This window comes from Pelodiscus sinensis, chromosome 4, assembly GCF_049634645.1.
Source record: "Pelodiscus sinensis isolate JC-2024 chromosome 4, ASM4963464v1, whole genome shotgun sequence".
NCBI classification, from domain to species: Eukaryota; Metazoa; Chordata; order Testudines; family Trionychidae; genus Pelodiscus; species Pelodiscus sinensis.
The window spans coordinates 9,489,865-9,509,454 of NC_134714.1; the positions used below are offsets into that span (position 1 = coordinate 9,489,865).

The window sequence follows — 19,590 nt, forward strand, 5'->3', positions numbered from 1 at the left end:
AGGGTGGTAACCTGGTGCGTAAAGAAATGATGTAAGTTGTTTGTACCTGTCTATAAAAGGACACCGCAGAGGGTGCTCTCCGGCCGACCTTGGGGGGGGGGGGGGCGCACTAGGCGCCTGAACGGCAAGTGTCATTGCCTAAACTTACAGAATACACAGTAGCTTAACTTTGACTAAGTGCTGTTAATATCTGATATATGGCAATAGGCCTGCCCGGTGTTGGTACCTTGTCAACGCAGGCCATGGTGCCCAGTGGTGTAACATTGTACTGATCTCTGTTACCAACTGGTAGAGCTTCGCATTTGACAATAAACCTGCTCGATTGATTTCAAACCTTGCCTGCATCTGTCGTTTCCGGGGCCTCTCAGAGATCTCTTGTGTTGACCCAAGTGCACGGGGTCTAATACTCTAGATAAAGGGAGTACTGATTGTTACGCACGCAGCCGAAAGTTTATCAATGGAGTAGAGGTCCTGTTAGGAGCGCACCAGGACAACCCTGACCAGACGACACTGACAGTCCAGACCACCGAAGGTACCAAGGTACGAGAACACCGAGGTACGACAAAGAGTTCTGAAATTTAAGAGTGTCTAAATCCCAATGGTCTGTCAAGTCAATCTCAGGAAGTTATGGCTGAATTCATATGAACCCTTACCAGAGTTCCAAAAGTGTGGCTAATCTGCAATCATGAGGTGCAACTGCAGCGCATGTAGACATGCCGGAGTTAGCTGGGACACTGCGGCAGGGAAACAGTGGAAGCACGGATTGTGCAACCTGCCCTGAGCCACGGGCTGCTACAGCGTCACTACTTCCCTGTGTGAGCTTACCCCCTTAGGCCTACACAAGATGCCATCTCCCCCACTGAATGTAAAGCTGACAGATCTAGGATACTGGCCTCCCATCTTTTAAAGCACATGATCACTTTTTGAACTGATGTCAGTCCAGGATCCACCACAAACCCAAATAACCTTGCCCTGCCTCCTTCTGAGGCCTTGCCTCTGAGCCACTACTTCTCCAGAGCCCCACCCTGCTCACTCTGTGGAGAAGGAGTACAGGGGACACCCTGACATCAGCACCCCACTTCTTCTATCTCCCCCTCCCAGCAAGCAGAAGGCTCCCAAGGGTAGCTCCAAGGCAAAAGGCAGGAGCCACACAGAAGTGGGGGGAGGAGCAATTGAAATGCTGGCACCTGATAAACTCCCAGCCAAACCAGTCATGGGCTCCAGGATCTACCAGTAGTTCCTGATCAACTGGTTGGTGATCACTGCCCTGGGACACACCACTCACAGTAATACAAATAGAACTCCTACAAGGCAGAAACATCTGCTAGTTTCTCTATCAAGTTCCGTCAGCACGATCCTTAAATACCGCTATTCTCAAAGGTTTACAACTCAGCAAAAAACCTCACACACATTTCCAAAGCTGCAGCCATTTAAGATGCCCATCAAAGTCTTTCTGTATTGTTGAACTTAAAGAGCATTGTTTCATAGGTCTTTATCAAATTAGTTAAGCAAATCTATTCTGATATTAAAAGGCTATATATGAAAAGCAAGTTTTCATACTTCATGCCTTTTTCTATCTGTTAATACACGGAACTGTGAGGGCACACTCATTAGTACGGGGCACTGTCTGATGCATCAGTGTTATTGGATCAAGAGATAGATCATCTTGTGGGTTAGTATAACTAATGTTTCACTTCTGCAGACCACGATGCAAACCTGATATATTAGAGACTGTAACACGTTTTACTATCTCCTCATAATTTCTAGTGGCCATTGAAAGCCATCACAACTCCCAACCAGAGCTTCCATTAGCATGAAATCTTGGGTCTCTGAACCTTCAAGAACTCCTTGGAAGAGATTTACTTTAATCTTGCATTTTCATGCCTCAGGCACACTACCGTGCTTCTACTCTGCTCTATGCCAAAAAAGCATAAAGAAGCATATTTAGAGACAGCAGTATATAGGGCGCCTACAACAGTCAGGAAAACACAGAACTGATGGTTACTGGCAGTGGATAGAAGGTAATTTCTTTAGAATTCCATGAGTGTGTAGATACTGGACTTAATTCCTTGTTTTCCCGCTGCACACAGCCTGCCCCACACCCCATCTGGGAACCATCCGATGGCATTCCAAGAGTTGATCTGAAGAGAATTCTATATAGCAGTGGTCCCCAACACGATGCCCGCGGGCGCCATGGCACCCACTGGGCCATTTCTGTGCGCCTGCCCAGTGATCGGAGCCAGCCCTGCTCCCAGGCGCACGGGCGGTGCCAGCCCCTGGGCGCATTGGTGGCGCTGGGCCTGGGCGCGCAGCACATGGTCAGTGTTGGCCCTGGGCGCGTGGCAGTTAGGCAGCCCCGTCCCCGGGTGAGCGGCGTGAGGGCTGTGCCGGCCCTGGGCTTGCAGTGTATGGGTGACGACGACCCCGGGGTGCAGCATCGGGGCGGCGCTGGCCCTGGGTATGCAGCACATGGGCGGTCCTGCGGTGCATGGGCGCTGCCGCCTCCTGGGAACGTAGCTCCGGGCACACAGCGCATGGATGGTGGCGGCCCCGCCCCCGGGCACGTGGGCTGTTCTGGCCCTGGGCGCGTGGCGTATGGGCGGCCCCCCTCCTAGGCGTGCAGCACAGCTGCAGCACCAGCCCTGGGAGTGCGGCGTATGGGTGGTGCCAGCTCCGGGCACGCAGCATATGTGTGGCCCCGCCCCCAGGTGCCTAGCATGTGAGCAGCCCCGCCCCCAGGCGCCTGGCAGCCCCAAAAGGTTGGGGAACACTGCTATATAGGATCAAGGTTTCATCTGGATGATCTAGGACTGCAATTTTTCACCTTATTCAAGATGCCCCCTTACCCTTTATTTCAGGGATTCAAACTTTTGTACAAGGGATGTAAAATCCCATTTAACTGGTTAACCAGATTAAAATTATGTTCAAATGGTTAATCAATTAAGGGGAGGGGCAGGGCCCCCTTGCAGCAGACAAGGGCCATCCCTGTCCCACAGGGCTACTGCCTGTGATGGGCGCCACAGGGCTGAAGCAGTCCCCTATAAAGCATGAGGCTTACTGATTAACCATTCACATCCCTATTTTGTACCTCAAGGATCTCCTCTTAATAGAGATGTGTGGCCAGGGTTACCTCCCCTCCCACTTATGATCATATTACATTTTTCTAGCAACTTCTGCAAATACATGCATGGAAAAGTAATATTACTAAATCCACAGTGTAGTTTAGCTGTCTTTAAAGTAGGCAGATCTGTTGCAGGGGCCTCTTTTCCTTCTCATACCCTGTCACTTAATTCGTTCTCCTCCTTCTGCTATACTCCTGAATTTCCTCATTCCCTTCTCCCTCCGACAGTCTTGGCCGGAGGGAGGCTGGCACCTTCATTCTTACAGATGTGTCCAGATCTGAAAGAGGTTCCAGTTTCCTCTCTTGCTCCTCCCTCACAGCTCTAACCCCAATCATAAGCTACTACAGCTACATCTACACTGCCTCAGATAAACTACGCAACTCCCGCTACATGAGTAACGTAACAGAAGTCAACATGCCTTAGTTAATTTACCCCTGGCTCAGCGCCATGGGAAGTTGACCAGAGAAACTCTCCCATCAACTTCCCTCACTCTTCTTGTCCAGAGTAGAGTAACAGGGTCCAAAGGAATCTGTGGTCAATTTGGCAGGCCTTTGACCTGCTAAATCAACAGCTCATGGATCGATCTTAGAGCAGTAATCCAGGATGTAGTGTAGATATAGCCAAACTGCTATCCTCTCTCATCCAGCTGGCTTGAGCTGCCTTCTTGTCCTCCTTTACACTGAAGAATCTAGACTTCTAGGCTGTCTCCACTCACGGCTTCTTCCATGAGTAATGTGCAAATGAGGCTAAGTGTGGAATATCACTGAGCCTCATTTGCATACCTAATGAGCCACCATTTTTTTCAGAAGAGGCTCTTGCGCAAGAAGGAGCGTCTACAAGGCCCCTTCTTGTGCAAGAAAAACCCTCTTGCGCAATGCCGTTACACCTATTACTGGACAGGAAGAACAACATTGCGCAAGAGGGTTTTTCTTGCGCAAGAAGGGGGCAGTGTAGACGCTCCTTGTGCAAGAGCCTCTTCTGAAAAAAATGGTGGCTCATTAGGTATGCAAATGAGGCTCAGCGATATTCCACACTTAGCCTCATTTGCATATTACTTGCGCAAGAAGCCGTGAGTGTAGACATAGCCCTACAGAGACTTCTTGGAAGAAGAGGAGGAGCCAGCACCACGAGTTCAGTCAGCTTTCTATGGCCCATAGACAACTGTTTGGGAGCCACTGATTTCTAATAGAAAAATCACTGGTCTCCTTAAACCAGCAGCTTTTTACAATCTTGAGGAAAAAAATTATGGTTGCTCTTTCCATCATTGTAGTGAGGTTTCTAAGTCAGTGACAGACCTCACCTACACATCACAATACTGGCCTGGTCTAAATGTCAGCTGAGCACTCAAAGGATCAAAGACCCAGGGTAAGTTAATCTTTAGTGGGTTAGAATGTTGGGGTGTCTGACTACGAGAATTTGATTTGAGACAACGGAATTGCTATGGGATGAAAGCTCACACAATATAGTGAAACTGTGGATTTATGTAGAGTTTATTCAGCATCCCTACTGACAGATTCACACAATAAAATGGCAGCAGAAATACTTAAACAAATATTTGTTATTGTACAAGAATACAATGGGAGGTGCTATGGAAGAAAAGGGCAGATCATAAGTCTGAGGAACATGGTACAACAGGTATTCCACCTGCACAACTCAGCACATCCTTTCTGAACATTCCCAATCTAGAAGTCACCATGAAAATTACACAAGATGCACTGGACTAGATTTCTGTTTACCCTGGAGAAAAATTCAGGCCCACTAGAACTCTAACTTTTGGTGATAACCAAATATAACTTTGTCCAAAGACATGCTGCCCAGCAATCTTGCAGAGAGGGCTTATTGCAATTCTGTATTTTTGTAATTAGACTGAAATTTTCAGTGGTTAATGTTCACACTGAGTCCTGGTGCGACTCTCATGCTGCTGCCTCTGAAACACTGGTTGCCCATGTACACATTTACACTTTCAGATACCTGTCCTCAATAAGTCCACACTAGGCGCTTGTGTCTGTATCAGATACAGAGGCAGCAGTGTGGGGTGGCAACCAGCTCCCTTGGAGTACAGGAGCCTACATTTTTACATTCCTAGGAGATATCCTACCACTTTGGTGAGAAGCTTCCTGTAGTAGCCAAGTTTGTTGTTTTTCCGTACAGACTAATGGTCTGGTAGCACTTTATAAATTAACGAAACATGTACATGGTATCATAAGCTTTCGCGGGCACAGCCCACAAAAGCTCATGATACTATCTACATGTTTTCTTAGTCTATAAAGTGCTACCAGACCATTTATTGTTTTCACTTTGGTGAGGTCATGTCTCAGTCTCCTCTGGCACATGGCTGCCTGCAGCACAGTTATCAAAGGTGCCAGGCTGAGACTCAAGCCCCTCCGGGCATGGCTTGCCTCAGCCTACTGCCCAAACCAAGACAGTCTACGCTCACTATTAACCGTTCCAAACTGTCTCTTAGACACTTTCCAGTGGTGGCTAGATCCTTGCATAATGTTCAAGGGAGTCCTGTTCCACCCCTACCGCCCTCTCTGAACCTAGGAACACATGCTTCAGACCTAAGTGGGGGTATGTGTGTAAGACTAGATTCTGCTCCACATCAGTGTGAAGGAGCACAGAGCAGTGAGGAAGGGTTGCCAGATTTTTCTATCCAAAATAGAAGGACAATGTGTGATTATCATAACCGATAACACCACCACCATTTAATTTCGAAAGACTGCAACGCAGTCTAGATGCAGGTGGTTCCCCCCCCCCCCGAAAAAACTCAAGTCGACACATAGCCTTACTGGCAGGCAGGCAGGCAGAGGGCTGCTCTAGCCCCCACCGGTTAACTATAACAGGTAAGCATCTCCCAACAAAGGAGATGCTTACCAGTTAACCATTCACATCCTTAGTTTACATTAGGGGGCCAAGTGAAACTCAGGTATGCAACTCCAGCCTAGCTGTAGTTGATGAACCTTAGTTTGAATTTCTCCAGCATCCCCACTGTGGGGATTGTTGGGAGAAATGCTCCTGTGGACTTCCTTTACTCCTCGTGATCCAGTTGCATACCAGAGTTGACAGGGGTGCAATCAGTGGTTGATTTAGTGGGCCCTTACTAGACCTGCTGTATAGACCCCCCTGGGAGTTGAATCTCAGCAGACAAAACCTAAGATGCCCAAATTAACTCTTGTGTTTGGTATTTCTCATGTTTAAACAAGGTTGCAAAGCACTGTTCTATTTTTATAAAAAATACTGTGCAAAGTTATGATTGACAAGTATGGTTAACTCCCAGAAAAATTAATCACCTATGCACAAATGTAATAGAAGGATGTTGGCATGGATTTCAAACATACCAACATGTCTCATATGAATAATGGAAAGGATGCTGGTGTTTACATTGTCGGAGGACTTCCGGACACATCAATCTTAATTATGATTGTACTTTAGTAATAACCCTAAATTGAGCTTCAGTCTCACACGCAAAATTAGGTATGACAGTTTCTATCGAAGATAAGTGTTCTTTCAGTGTGAGCTACCATTATATGTAATTTTTGCCAGACACATGAGGAACTTCCATCTTATTACAGTTTAACAATTAGGCTGCATCTAGACTGGCATGATTTTGCAGAAATACTTTTAACGGAAAAGTTTTTCCGTTAAAGATATTTCCGCAAAAGAGCGTCTAGATTGGCACGGATGCTTTTGCCCAAAAAGTACTTTTGCACAAAAGCATCCGTGCCCAGTATAGATGCAAAAGCATCCGTGCCCAGTAAAAAGCCATTTTAGCTATCGGGCTTTCTTGCGCAAAAAATTAAGGTGCCTGTCTACACTGGCCCTCTTGCGCAAGTATTCTTGCGCAAGAGGGCTTATCCCTGAGTGGGAGCGTCAAAGTATTTGCGCAAGAAGCACTGAATTCTTACATTAGAACGTCAGTGCTCTTGCGCAAATTCAAGCAGCCAGTATAGACAGCAGCCACTTTTGCGCAAAATCTTGCTAATCTAGATGCACCCTTAGTGTATAATATACTCCAGCACAATGCAGTTGAAATAATATGAAGCTCAGTGCTGGAATATGAAAAGTGACTAATAGCTTATAATGCTAAATACTCCAGAGTACAAGAAAACAAATAATAAAAATTCTACCGTCTCTAATGAAGTGATAAATTTATTTTTTAAACTTCTACCTCTCCAACCCCTCTCCCGCCCACTAATGTTATTAATCAATACAAACAGTACACCCAATCCTACTCCAGTTGAAAAGAATTTATTTTATCATGTTTTTAAAGTCCCTCCCTTCCCATACCATTGCTGTGGAAGACTTATACAAACAGCAAAAATGAATAAAAAGAGGAAACCGTGAAAGAAGCAATACACAAAATGCTCTCAAGTGAAAGAGACCTAAAACAGGGCTACTCAACGTGTGGCCCACAGTGTGTTTGTCCACGGCCCACGGTGCGATTTGGGTTTACACGGGGCTCACCACGTGGCCCGCGGGTGAGATCCTTTGAACACAGCCTCTACTGGGAATACGCTCCACAATGGCGAGACATCTCCTAGGCAGGGTGAGCACTGAAAGACGCAAGCGGACGGGCTGGCTGGAACAGACAGGTACTGAGTGTCAGAGTTTCTAGCCCCCAGTGAGGAGGTGCTGGGAGCACCAGCGCATTGTAGGAAGTGCTTTGTATGCTTGTCAGTGTGAAAGAAGCTATCTGCATGTATACACAACCACACTTAAGTTGCAGCCCTTGGCCTGTGCTGAGAGCATCATTGTGGCCCCCGGGCTTCCAAAGTTGAGTAGCCCTGATCTAAAATAGAGACTTCTTTATTAAAATGTTTCAGGAGATTCAGGGGGTAGCCGAGTTGTTTTTATTCTGTAACAGATTAACAAATGGTCTGGTAGCACTTTATAGACTAACAAAACATGTAGATGGTATCATGAGCTTTCGTGGGCAGAGCCCACTTCTTCAGATGACCGGGATTATGAGTAGGGGATTTGAAAACTCTAGATGGGAGAAGGGAAGGGGGGGGGGGGAGAGAAAAGAGAATAATGCTCTGTCTCCCACCCCCCTTCCTGCTTTTAATTATATTCTCCAGATACTTAAAGAAAAAACAGGAAGGGGGTGGGGTGGGACACAGAGCATCATTCTCCCCCCCCCCCCCTTCCCTTCTCCCATCTAGAGTTTTCAAATCCCCTACTCATAACTCTGGTCATCTGAAGAAGTGGGCTCTGCCCACGAAAGCTCATGATACCATCTATGTTTTGTTAGTCTATAAAGTGCTACCAGACCATTTGTTGTTTAAGTGTATTTAGAATTATTTAGTTATATTCATACTAGGGATGTAATAGTGTAGTCAATTAAACAATTAGCAAAAGCTTATAGGTTAATGCTATAGACTATAAGCACCCCCCACCCCCACCCTTGCCAGTAAATTTTTTTAGCAGGCTGGCCAGCAGCCCAGCTCAGTTCTAGTTGCGCCAGGTCTGGGAGCTCAGACCACCCCCCAAGACAGAGGCTGCTGCCTTCCCACACCACTGCCTCTTTATCAGAGGCAGCAGCACAGGTCCACAAGGGTAGCTGGGTTTTAAACTGGCTCCCCTCACAGACCAGCTCTCACCTGGCACGCTCCTCAGGAGTGAGGCACACTGGCTGCTGGCCCCACTCCCAGGGACTGTTGAATAGTCAACTAACCGATAAGAATTCATGAGGTTACTCAACTATTCAATTAACCAATATTGAACATCCCAAGTTCCGACCACTGAATCTCCTGGTACAGAGGCGAATTCACATTAATGCCATTTAATGGATTAGTAAGTTGTTCTTAGATGGTCCTAGAGCTACACAAGTACAGGATTGTGAGCTCAGTATTTGTCTAAATTAGGGATGTTAAAAATTGTGTAATAGGGCAAACATGCAATTGTGGTTGCCTGATTTATACTGCAGAGCCCACAGTGAAGCCTCCCCGGAAGTGGAGCCAGCAGCCCTTGCCTGCCCAGCTCTCAGGGAGGCAGTGTCACTGAGTGTAACTGACAGCATTAACTAATAAGCATCAGCTTATTGATTAAACGGTTACATCCCTAGTCTACATAGACTGGACTTACGTAAAGGCCAGCTGCCACTGAGAAGCTTGTGCACAGCTGTAAGACTCAAAAGTCATGTTGGTGCCTGATAAAACTACAAGTGGTCAGACACAAACTGGGGGTTTTCAAAGGGGAAGGTGGCCCCCAAATGGAGCCTACCTGAGAGATACAGTAGGAGAGACATCTACACTGATGCAACTAGAAGGCAAAAAAAAAAAAGAGACAACTGCTTCTTTCCAGTAGTTGGAAGGACATAGCTCAAATTTATGATTCTTTCTAGCCAAAGGTGAATGAGGAAGATGGATTCCCCCTCCCCCCCACAAGTAAGGTCCAGAGAAAGCATCATGGCAGAAATCTCTGCCCCCTCATTAACAAATGGGAATGGAAAGGACAGGTGAGCTTATCAACATAGCCTTGGCTCTGGAACATCCCAAAGGTCCCCCACCTTTGTTTTTCATAGCCACTTCCAAAGAGACTTATCCAATAAACCTCTCAAGCCTTAGTAATTATGGAAGGCTCAGAAAATGAGATCACCACAGAAGATGTGGGTAACCCATCACAGCCTTCAACAAATGTTACTTCCCATCTATTTTGGGAAGACTAAAACATGGTCAGTTTGTAGTTCTATGACACTGGTAAGAGCAGAAATCAGACTAAAGCCCCAGTCCTGAAAAATGATTAACATGGGGGCTCCCTGTACCCACACACACCCAACAGAATTCACTATCACTAAGTGGCACAGTTAGCAGAGCAGGCCACAAGTGGACTTTCTAAACTTAAGTTATACAGGTTGAACCTCTCTAGTCTGGCATCTTCGGGAACTCACCAGTGCCATACCACAGAATTGTTACTTCCCATCTATTTTGCGCGAAAGGGCCAGTGTAGACAGCTGCGATTTGTTTTGCGCAAAAAAGACCCAAATCACGGAAATGGCAATCGGGGCTTTTTTGCGCAAAAGCACGTCTAGATTGGCCATGGATGCTTTTCCGCAAAAAGTGCTTTTGTGAAAAGCGTCCGTGCCAATCTAGATGCTCTTTTCCGAAAATGCTTTTAACGGAAAACTTTTCCATTAAAAGCATTTCTGGAAAATCATGCCAGTCTAGACATAGCCCGAGTAAAGCGGAAATTAGTTGCATAAATGTGATTTTAAGATCAGAAGAGTAAGACGAGACACCAATTTTCTTCACACAAAAGTAATGACCTAAGCATAAAAACTTGTTCCCCATCTTGCTAAAGAGTTCAAGAAATCACACAGCAGCTGTTAATGAAGCCTCAAGCTAAAGGACTATAAATATAAAAGCATATAAACCAAACTTTGGGACAATTATTTTACAGACTGGGCTGTGCAGACAACTTATTGGGAATCTCAAATGGTTCTCTTGTACCAAGTAGGATACCTCAATAGTTGGAATTATTATGGATGTGCATAGTTAAACCAACACATGGTTTGCAGCCTTAATGCTTATTCATATAACCTTGGCATACAACCTGCTCTTTGGAGGAAGTTACCAATGGGCCTGAATTTTTTTTTAATAACAATACAGTATTTGGACAGTATTAAAACATGTAAGATCAGAATGATTTCTATAGAAAGGAATAAAAAGTGTACAAGTGTATGATTTTGAAAATCCACACATGTGCATTTTAAATAAACTGCAAATACTTTTGTTTCCCCTTTTCAATATTTTAAAATATATTTTTATTTCTCTGAGTTATGCAATAGTATGTCCAGGCATGTTTTATCACAGGCATTTGTTGACAAATATTTGACAATCTTCACAGTGAGCAGGAAGAATTCAAGTTCCCACACAATGCCCCATCTATAGGGGGAGCTCTGACTCCCTACCTCCAATCTCCCAGCTTGGGAAAGGAAGCTCAAGATCCCAGCTGTCCTGGAAGCTGAAGAACCCCCCAACTGCCCCAATCTTCCCAGCTGGGGGAGGAGCAGCTCAAGAACCTCTGACCTTACCTAACTCCCCAACCCACGGGGAGTTCAGGAACCGTCCCACCCCCCCACATCTTCTCAGCCCTGGAGAGAGAACTCAGGACTTCCCATCCACCCACCCCATTTCCATAGCGTGGGAACGGGGAGCTCAGGATCCGCTGCCCACCAATTCCTGAGCTGGGGAGAGGGAGGGAGAAAGGAAGCACACAACCTTACCAAGAAAAAGCGCTCAACACCACCCCCCGTCACTCCTAGCCAGAAGGAAGAGCTCAGAACCCCAGCGGGGGAGAAGGCGGGGAGAGAGGAGAAGGAAGCTCAGGATACCCCACCTTCCCATCTCCTCAGCCACAAAGGAAAAGCTCAGAACCCCAGACCCCTACAACTCCAGCCCAGGGCAGCTCAGGATCCCAGCCCCCCACAATCCTAACAGGGGAGAAGCTCAAAAGAAACCTGGCAGGGGGAGTGGAGATCAGGAACCCCCCCCCCACACACACACACCACCCCACAGTCCCAGCCCAGGGGGGAGCTCAGGACCGCCCCCCATTCCCAACAGGGCCAGGGGGAGCTCAGGACACTCCTCCACACACACCCCCCCACAACCCCAACCCACGGGAGCTCAGGACCCCCCCCCACTCTCCCGGCCCGGGGGGGGAAGCTCAGGACCCCCCCCACTCTCCCGGCCCGGGGGGGGAGCTCAGGACCCCCCCCACTCTCCCGGCCCGGGGGGGGAGCTCAGGACCCCCCCCACTCTCCCGGCCCGGGGGGGGGGAGAGAGCTCAGGACCCCCCCCCACTCTCCCGGCCCGGGGGGGGGAAGCTCAGGACCCCCCCCACTCTCCCGGCCCGGGGGGGGGAAGCTCAGGACCCCCCCCACTCTCCCGGCCCGGGGGGGGGGAAGCTCAGGACCCCCCCCCACTCTCCCGGCCCGGGGGGGGGAAGCTCAGGACCCCCCCCCCACTCTCCCGGCCCGGGGGGGGGAGCTCAGGACCCCCCCCCCACTCTCCCGGCCCGGGGGGGAGGGGGAGCTCAGGACCCCCCCCACTCTCCCGGCCCGGGGGGGAGGGGGAGCTCAGGACCCCCCCCACTCTCCCGGCCCGGGGGGGAGGGGGAGCTCAGGACCCCCCCCACTCTCCCGGCCCGGGGGGGAGGGGGAGCTCAGGCCCCCCCCCCTCTCCCGGCCCGGGGGGGGGGAAGCTCAGGACCCCCCCCCACTCTCCCGGCCCGGGGGGGGGGAAGCTCAGGACCCCCCCCCACTCTCCCGGCCCGGGGGGGGGGAAGCTCAGGACCCCCCCCCACTCTCCCGGCCCGGGGGGGGGGGAAGCTCAGGACCCCCCCCCACTCTCCCGGCCCGGGGGGGAAGCTCAGGACCCCCCCCCACTCTCCCGGCCCGGGGGGGGGGGAAGCTCAGGACCCCCCCCACTCTCCCGGCCCGGGGGGGGAGCTCAGGACCCCCCCCACTCTCCCGGCCCGGGGGGGGGGAAGCTCAGGACCCCCCCCACTCTCCCGGCCCGGGGGGGGAGGAAGCTCAGGACCCCCCCCACTCTCCCGGCCCGGGGGGGGAGGGGGAGCTCAGGACCCCCCCCCCACTGTCCCGGCCCGGGGGGGGGAGCTCAGGACCCCCCCCCCACTCTCCCGGCCCGGGGGGGGAGCTCAGGACCCGCCCCCACTCTCCCGGCCCGGGGGGGGAGCTCAGGACCCGCCCCCACTCTCCCGGCCCGGGGGGGGGGAGCTCAGGACCCCCCCCCACTCTCCCGGCCCGGGGGGGGAGCTCAGGACCCCCCCCACTCTCCCGGCCCGGGGGGGGGGAAGCTCAGGACCCCCCCCACTCTCCCGGCCCGGGGGGGGAGGAAGCTCAGGACCCCCCCCACTCTCCCGGCCCGGGGGGGGAGGGGGAGCTCAGGACCCCCCCCCACTGTCCCGGCCCGGGGGGGGGAGCTCAGGACCCCCCCCACTCTCCCGGCCCGGGGGGGAGCTCAGGACCCGCCCCACTGTCCCGGCCCGGGGGGGGGAGCTCAGGACCCCCCCCCCACTCTCCCGGCCCGGGGGGGGAGCTCAGGACCCGCCCCCACTCTCCCGGCCCGGGGGGGGAGCTCAGGACCCGCCCCCACTCTCCCGGCCCGGGGGGGGGGAGCTCAGGACCCGCCCCCCGCCGCTACCTCTCGGAGTCGCGCCCGTCGAAGAAGACGAAGTCCCCGCGGCGGACGCACTTGGCGCAGGTGAGGCGGCGGCGCGTGGTGTTGCACAGCGGGCACCGCTCCACCGCCACGTAGAGCCCCTCCGCGTCCTCCTCGCCCAGCGCCGCGAGCCCCCGCGCGCCCGCCTGCGCCCAGCCGCGGGGAGACGCCATGACGGGCCGCGCGCCGCCGCTCACGTGGGACTTTGTTTTCAACCAGCGGCATGCTGGGTAAAGGGGGCGGGGCCAGAGCGAGAGGGGGCGGGGCGAGTGGAGGGGGACGTACTAGGCAGGCAGAGAGTGGGGGAGGGGTGATGGAGCATGAAGGGGGGAGGGGAAGGTGGAGGGGGGGGAGGGATGGGGCAGGAAGTCGGGAAAGTGGGGGGAGGCCAGGAAAGTGGGGCATGCAGTGGGGGGAGGGGAGAAGGAGGCAGGGAGTGGGGCGAGCAGGAAGGAAGTGGGGCATGCAGTGGGGGGAGGGGAGAAGGAGGCAGGGAGTGGGGCGAGCAGGAAGGAAGTGGGGCATGCAGTAGGGGAAGGGGAGAAGGAGGCAGGGAGTGGGGGGAGCAAGGAAGTGGGGCATGCAGTAGGGGGATGGCGAGAGGGACTACACTGGTACAGGGCTCAGGCTTGGCCCTGCTTGCTTCGGCTCATGGTGCAGCTTAGGCACATGCATGAGCCGAGCCAAGCCAGCTCCCCGCTAGAGACAGATCCCCATTTGGCACTGACACCTGTTGTGAGCGTCGACTGCCTAGTATTCTTCTCTCTATGGCCCAGCTCCTGTCTGCCTCTTGGGATAGAGAATCTGCTTCCATCAGAAACAAGACCGTTTAGCCTAGGTGGTTGTGGACGATCTACCTGAAAACATGAACAGCAATAGCGGTGCCAACGGCACAAAGAGAATCCTGTTTTTTAAATGTCATGGGTTGTTGACTAGTAGGACTCTCACTAGTATTAGCAGCCCTATTCTCTTTTAGTAAGATACCTCTATCTACACCAACTGCAGAATGCTCTCACCTCTCCCATGAAAACAGAACCGCCATGTTTACTGTTCTGCAAGTTAGCTAGCCACCCAACCCTTCTCATTTTACACCCAGAGTTTAGTACAGAATTGTATAGCTTAAGGCAGTGTGGGAGATAAAGCCTCTTGCATAAACTTTCATGCATTTCACACACTCCAATCTCTTTCAGTTAGAGCAGCATGATCACCCTCACTACATTGCATACACCTAACTTAGAGTTACCAAGGTGGGGGTCAGTGGGAAAAATAGGACCACAGAGGCCTCAACCAGCATGAATAATCGTAAGAACTGCCACATGAAGGAAGATAGAACACCCAGAAATGATGCTTAAAAGTTGATTTTTATTTCTTATCCCTGCTAACCACATAGTTCAGGCTTGAAAAAGGTTATAGCACCTCACCCCTCACAGTTCATGCACTACTACAGTATCCCCTTTTCATCTGAAATACATAGTATAAACAAACCAAACCTCACCATCCTTCCTACATTGTGATCTGACAGCTGCTTGTCAAAACAGTTCCTTCAGCAATAACCACTGGTATTAACCACCAGGAAGGCCTGCATTTCCTGGCAAGTAAGGACAGAGTAGTTTTTTGTCTCTGGCATCAAGAACTACACTCTGTATAGCTCCAGAAAAGCAGTCAATGTCCTTGGTTTAGCTGATATGACTTCTGTCCCTGCTGTATGTACTTGATCCAGACAGTTTAGCATCAAAAGCGCCAGTCAGCCAATTTAAATCTAACTCTTGCACTTCTTTAATCCGGTTCTATTTGGCACTTTTGTCACAGAATTTCTTCTAATCCAGTTCTTTGTTCATAGATATATCCCTGCAGTTGTTGCAAAAGAACTCTTTGGTCCAAGTATCAGAGGGGTAGCCGTGTTAGTCTGAATCTGCAAAAGCAGCGAGGCGTCCTGTGGCACCTTATAGACTAACTGAAGTGTAGGAGCATAAGCTTTCGTGGGTAAAGACCCACTTCGTCACATGCATCTGATGAAGTGGGTCTTTACCCACGAAAGCTTATGATCCTACACTTCAGTTGTCTTTGGTGCAAGATACCTTTGCCAATTTCCCATAAATATTTTCTTCTTGGGTCAAAGTCTCCAAACCTGGTGGTCCTAATAAGATATTTTACAGTGCAGCAATAGTATAACAGTGCTCACCATAAGTTTTATATCTACTAGTTTGTTTCAAGCTGTTTGAAAGGTGTTATTAGAAGAGTATACATATTTGACTGTACATAGTAAAAACTTGATGGGGGTGTTCTTATACTGCCAATCAAAAACTGCCAAAATAAGTCAGTCATGAATCATGGACCAGCTCATCTAAAATCCCATGACAAGCAGCCTGTTTATGATAAATTGAGACACCTTAATCTTGTCAACTAAGTAGACTTTCCCCATTTAGACGTCATCTTTGCTGACAATTGAGCATCAAAGCTTTTGTTGGTCACAGGTGTTTAACCCCTCCTCTCTCTCCTCCAACCAAATGTTTGCCAAGGCAAGTGCTAATGCTCATCGGAATGGAGCTTTGTCTGCAAAGGTGCCAATAGCATTTATACTGCCAGACTTTTAGCAATATAGCCATGTAGTGCAGACAAAGCCTTACTTCAAGCAGAGCTGCACCAGCATTGGCTCAGGAATCCTATTTGGTTTCAGCGTTTTTTTTCTTTATTTTTGCATTTTGCTTCTAGAGTGGATTGCAGAGTTCACACTAATAGTTTATCTTCCACATGATTGATGACTGGCCTGACTACGATACTGCGAACTCTTCTGCATACACTTCTAGTACATGTCTGAACATTAAGCTTATTTCTGACTTGGTTTTATATATGGTATCATGACAGCATCAAGAAGTGCCTCATACACCAGTTTCATCACTACAATCCCTACATGTTTAGGTTTTCATCTAGAATCAATGCAATCTTTCAAGTTAAGCAACACTGTACTACCCAAAAGTGACTCACTTCCAAAACCATCTGACAAGACTCCACTTCCTGCAATTTTGTGGTACTATGTATAGGCACTCTTGAAAGCATGTTTCCTTGTTTGGGTTACTTACAGGACATGGGTCAGGGTTACAAAAAGTTATTCTGTTTCACATGACATGGCATGACCCTCCTTCCCCATAGCTATGTCATAACCAGCAGGCAAATAGTGATCTATAGTAGTTCAATCAAAATCCATATTTACTTCTTCCACCACAAAAACATGAAGACTAAAAACTGAAAGAGAAAACAATCCAATCTGAACTGAAGATAGATCATTCCCAGAACTTAAATACATTTCTATGTACAAGGCCTTGGAAAGGTAGAAATAAAGTCAGACGAATTGCTACAAATCCCTAGCAGAACCTTGCCACTACTAGACCGTTATGTAAAAACAAAACGGGTAGAACCAAGACAGAAGTCTGACTATATCCAGAACCTGATGAAAATGTAACAATTAGGTCTAATTCTCATTCTGCCTTGTCTACTTCTTAAAGTTTTGCTGCTTTACGTCTACCACCATAGTTAAAACAGTGAACACACATCATGTAGATAGTTATACAGATACAAGAGTGTAGCTGGCATAACTGTTGGAATAATCTTTCCACATAGATCTGACCTAAGGCTGCTTTTCACATTCATACTCAAAAGACTTTTCCAAAGCCAAACTAATTTGCAAATACTTTAAAATTATAGGCTTGCTTCTTGCTTACACTAAAACCAATTTGTAAAGTTCTGGCAGCTTTAAAGAATAAAGCTAAGTTTAAATGTTCTTCAGTTTAAGTATGACAATTCACAAGTCAAATATAGCATCTAGGCTATGTCTAGACTACACAGTTCCTTCAAAAAAGAAGTTTTCAAAATAAGTCACCTGCATCTAGACTGCTGCTGTGTTCTTTCAAAATTAAATCGAAAGAAAGTGGCAGGATTTTTGACAGCGCTAAACCTCATTTTACGAGGAAGAACGCCTTTTTTCGAAAAATCTCTTTCGAAAAAAAAGTGCTCTTGAACGCAAACAGGGCTTTTTCGAAAGAGCGTCCAGATTGACTGGGTGCTCTCTTTCAAAAAAGTGGATCGCCTTTTCGAAAATGTTGCTGTTGTCTAGATGATCTTTCAAAAGAGGCTTGTAGTCTAGACATACCCCTAAGTGTAGATATTTGTCTCACACATTGATTCGTCCCAGGAGTGGATGAAATATTAATCAATTATCAGGAATTATGATTTCTTTCATTAGCAACAAAGAAAAAGCCCCCAAATATATGTTTGGCTCTAAGAGACTAGAAAGGCTTAAAAATAGCATTGGGATACATAACTTGACACAATCAGAAACAGAGAAGTTGAAATGGGAGCTAAACCTCCCAGATTTGATTAAATCTTATGGGCAGAGGCTTGATATATTGCATCTGCTGTCTGATATAAGAGGTGGCAAGAGAAAGAAAAAACTTCTTGGCTATTAGTTATCCTTTTCTTCATTTCCCAAGAAGTCACCTAACAGTGACCTCTAGCGGCTCAGGGAAGGGAAAGCTAGCCCCAGCACAGAGACTGTGGTGTTTATCCTAGCTGCAATTAATATGAAAGAAAGTCTCCGAAAACCTATCCTGAGGGGATCATTGCTAGGCTACATTTACCTCTGGGACACAGACATGGAATTGTGTCTTACACTTTGACAATGCTCTTCCCCCATTCTTCAGGAGCAAGGGTGATGTGAGGGGGGGAACACTGTGTGGGGGAGGGTCAAAAGGCCAGCAGCCAATACGGAGCTGTCCCATCCATTGGGCAGATTGCCCCAGGTGGGTCCCAATGCTCTGGGGAGCCCTCTTAGGACCACGGTGGCCCAGAGCAATAGCAGTGGCCTGGTACCAGGGGTCAGACCCATCCCGGCTCTCACCAGCATGCTCCACTCAGCCGACTCCCAGCTCAATGTCTCTGCTCCCCACTGCCAGTGAGTGGGGGGAAGTGGCCCAACTCATGCTGCCAGCACCAGACTCTTCGCCACTCCCCCCAGCTGCTCGGGGAGCAGTTTGGGGGAGCAGAGGTGGGCCACCGGCAGCAACAGGAAGCCGAGACACAAGGTGGGGAGCTTGGGGTACAGAGCAGTCTAGGGCAACGTCACTCTGCTTCCCCGTTACTGCCAGTGAGTGTGCGGTGGGGGATGAAACCCCTGCTGCTGATGCCCCGCTAGTCCCCTGGGCCGCATTACTCAGAAGAGTGTGGTAAGACGTGGGCCCTTCCCTGGGCTAGTGATGGAGTGGGGAGGAGTCATGTGGTAGGGGTGCCACGTGGCTGGTGCCCCCTTGTGTCCCTCCCCAGCAGTCATCATGGCTCATGAGCTAGAGTTGCCTGTTTATATGGGATGAGACTTGTAAATTTGCCTGAAACAAACAAAAAAAATAGTACAGTAGACTTCTGATAATCTGGCACCTTTGGGACCTAGGTGGTGCCGGATTATCGGATATGCTGTAGTACCAGGAGGTACTATAAGGGGGCATACTCTCAAACCAATCTTCCTCCCCCACCTTATGCTCCGGTCCTGGAGCCGCCGGTAGAGCTGCACGTCTTCCTCCAGGCACTGGGGCACGTGCGCTGAGCAGCCGGCTTTCCAATGAGCTGGCCAGGACACTGTGCGCAGCCCAATCCCCCTCCCCTTCCCCTTCCCCAGAGCCAAATACCTCCCCTTTCTGTTGCCACCCAATCTCACTTCTCTCCCAACCTTATGTCTGGGTCCTGAAGCAGCTGCCTGTGCTCAGCGGCTGGCTGCTAGCACATGCAGGCTGGATGCTGTGCGCGCTGGGGACCGTGAGTGGAACGGCGCAGGCCGTGAGAGCAGCTGACCCAAGCAGTTCCGGGTTCCAGTTGATGCCGGACTATCAGGAGTGCCGGACAACTGGATGCCAGACAATTAAGAGTTTTACTGTAATGCTTACAAAATACACACAGCATGTGCACGCACACACCCCTCCCAGAAAAGGAAGGAATGGAGCATACGAAATATTTCCTACCTGAAAGGTTATTGACTAGTGAGCAGGAAGTTTGACTGTGTGTAAAATGTCCGTCTTGCAGCTATCGGGCCTCCCTTCAGTCATTTCTTTGCATTTAAAAGCCGTGCTGCCGGCTCTTTGGCTGTGCTGCCTGGATGGACAAAAACTCAGCAAACTGCGCTGTTAGGGTCTCTATTAACACACAAAGGAGTACACCGTCTGACCCCATTTTGTGCCGCAAATCTATGCAGTTTTAAGCCACGTGTGGAAACTTTACTACACAGTACCACTGTAAGGCCATCA

The 19,590-nt window shown here is 49.6% G+C and overlaps 1 protein-coding gene across 1 annotated transcript in view; it reads right to left on the reverse strand.

Moving 5' to 3' along the window:
* ATG14 (autophagy related 14) overlaps positions 1 to 13,512 on the reverse strand; it is a 30,294-nt gene extending 16,782 nt beyond the window's left edge. Inside the window, exon 1 of the mRNA XM_075926267.1 lies at positions 13,286 to 13,512. Within this exon, the coding sequence (XP_075782382.1) occupies positions 13,286 to 13,476 (191 nt within the window). The 5' untranslated portion in view covers positions 13,477 to 13,512. The remainder of the gene's footprint in view (positions 1 to 13,285) is intronic.
* Between the last annotated feature and the right edge of the window lie 6,078 nt (positions 13,513 to 19,590).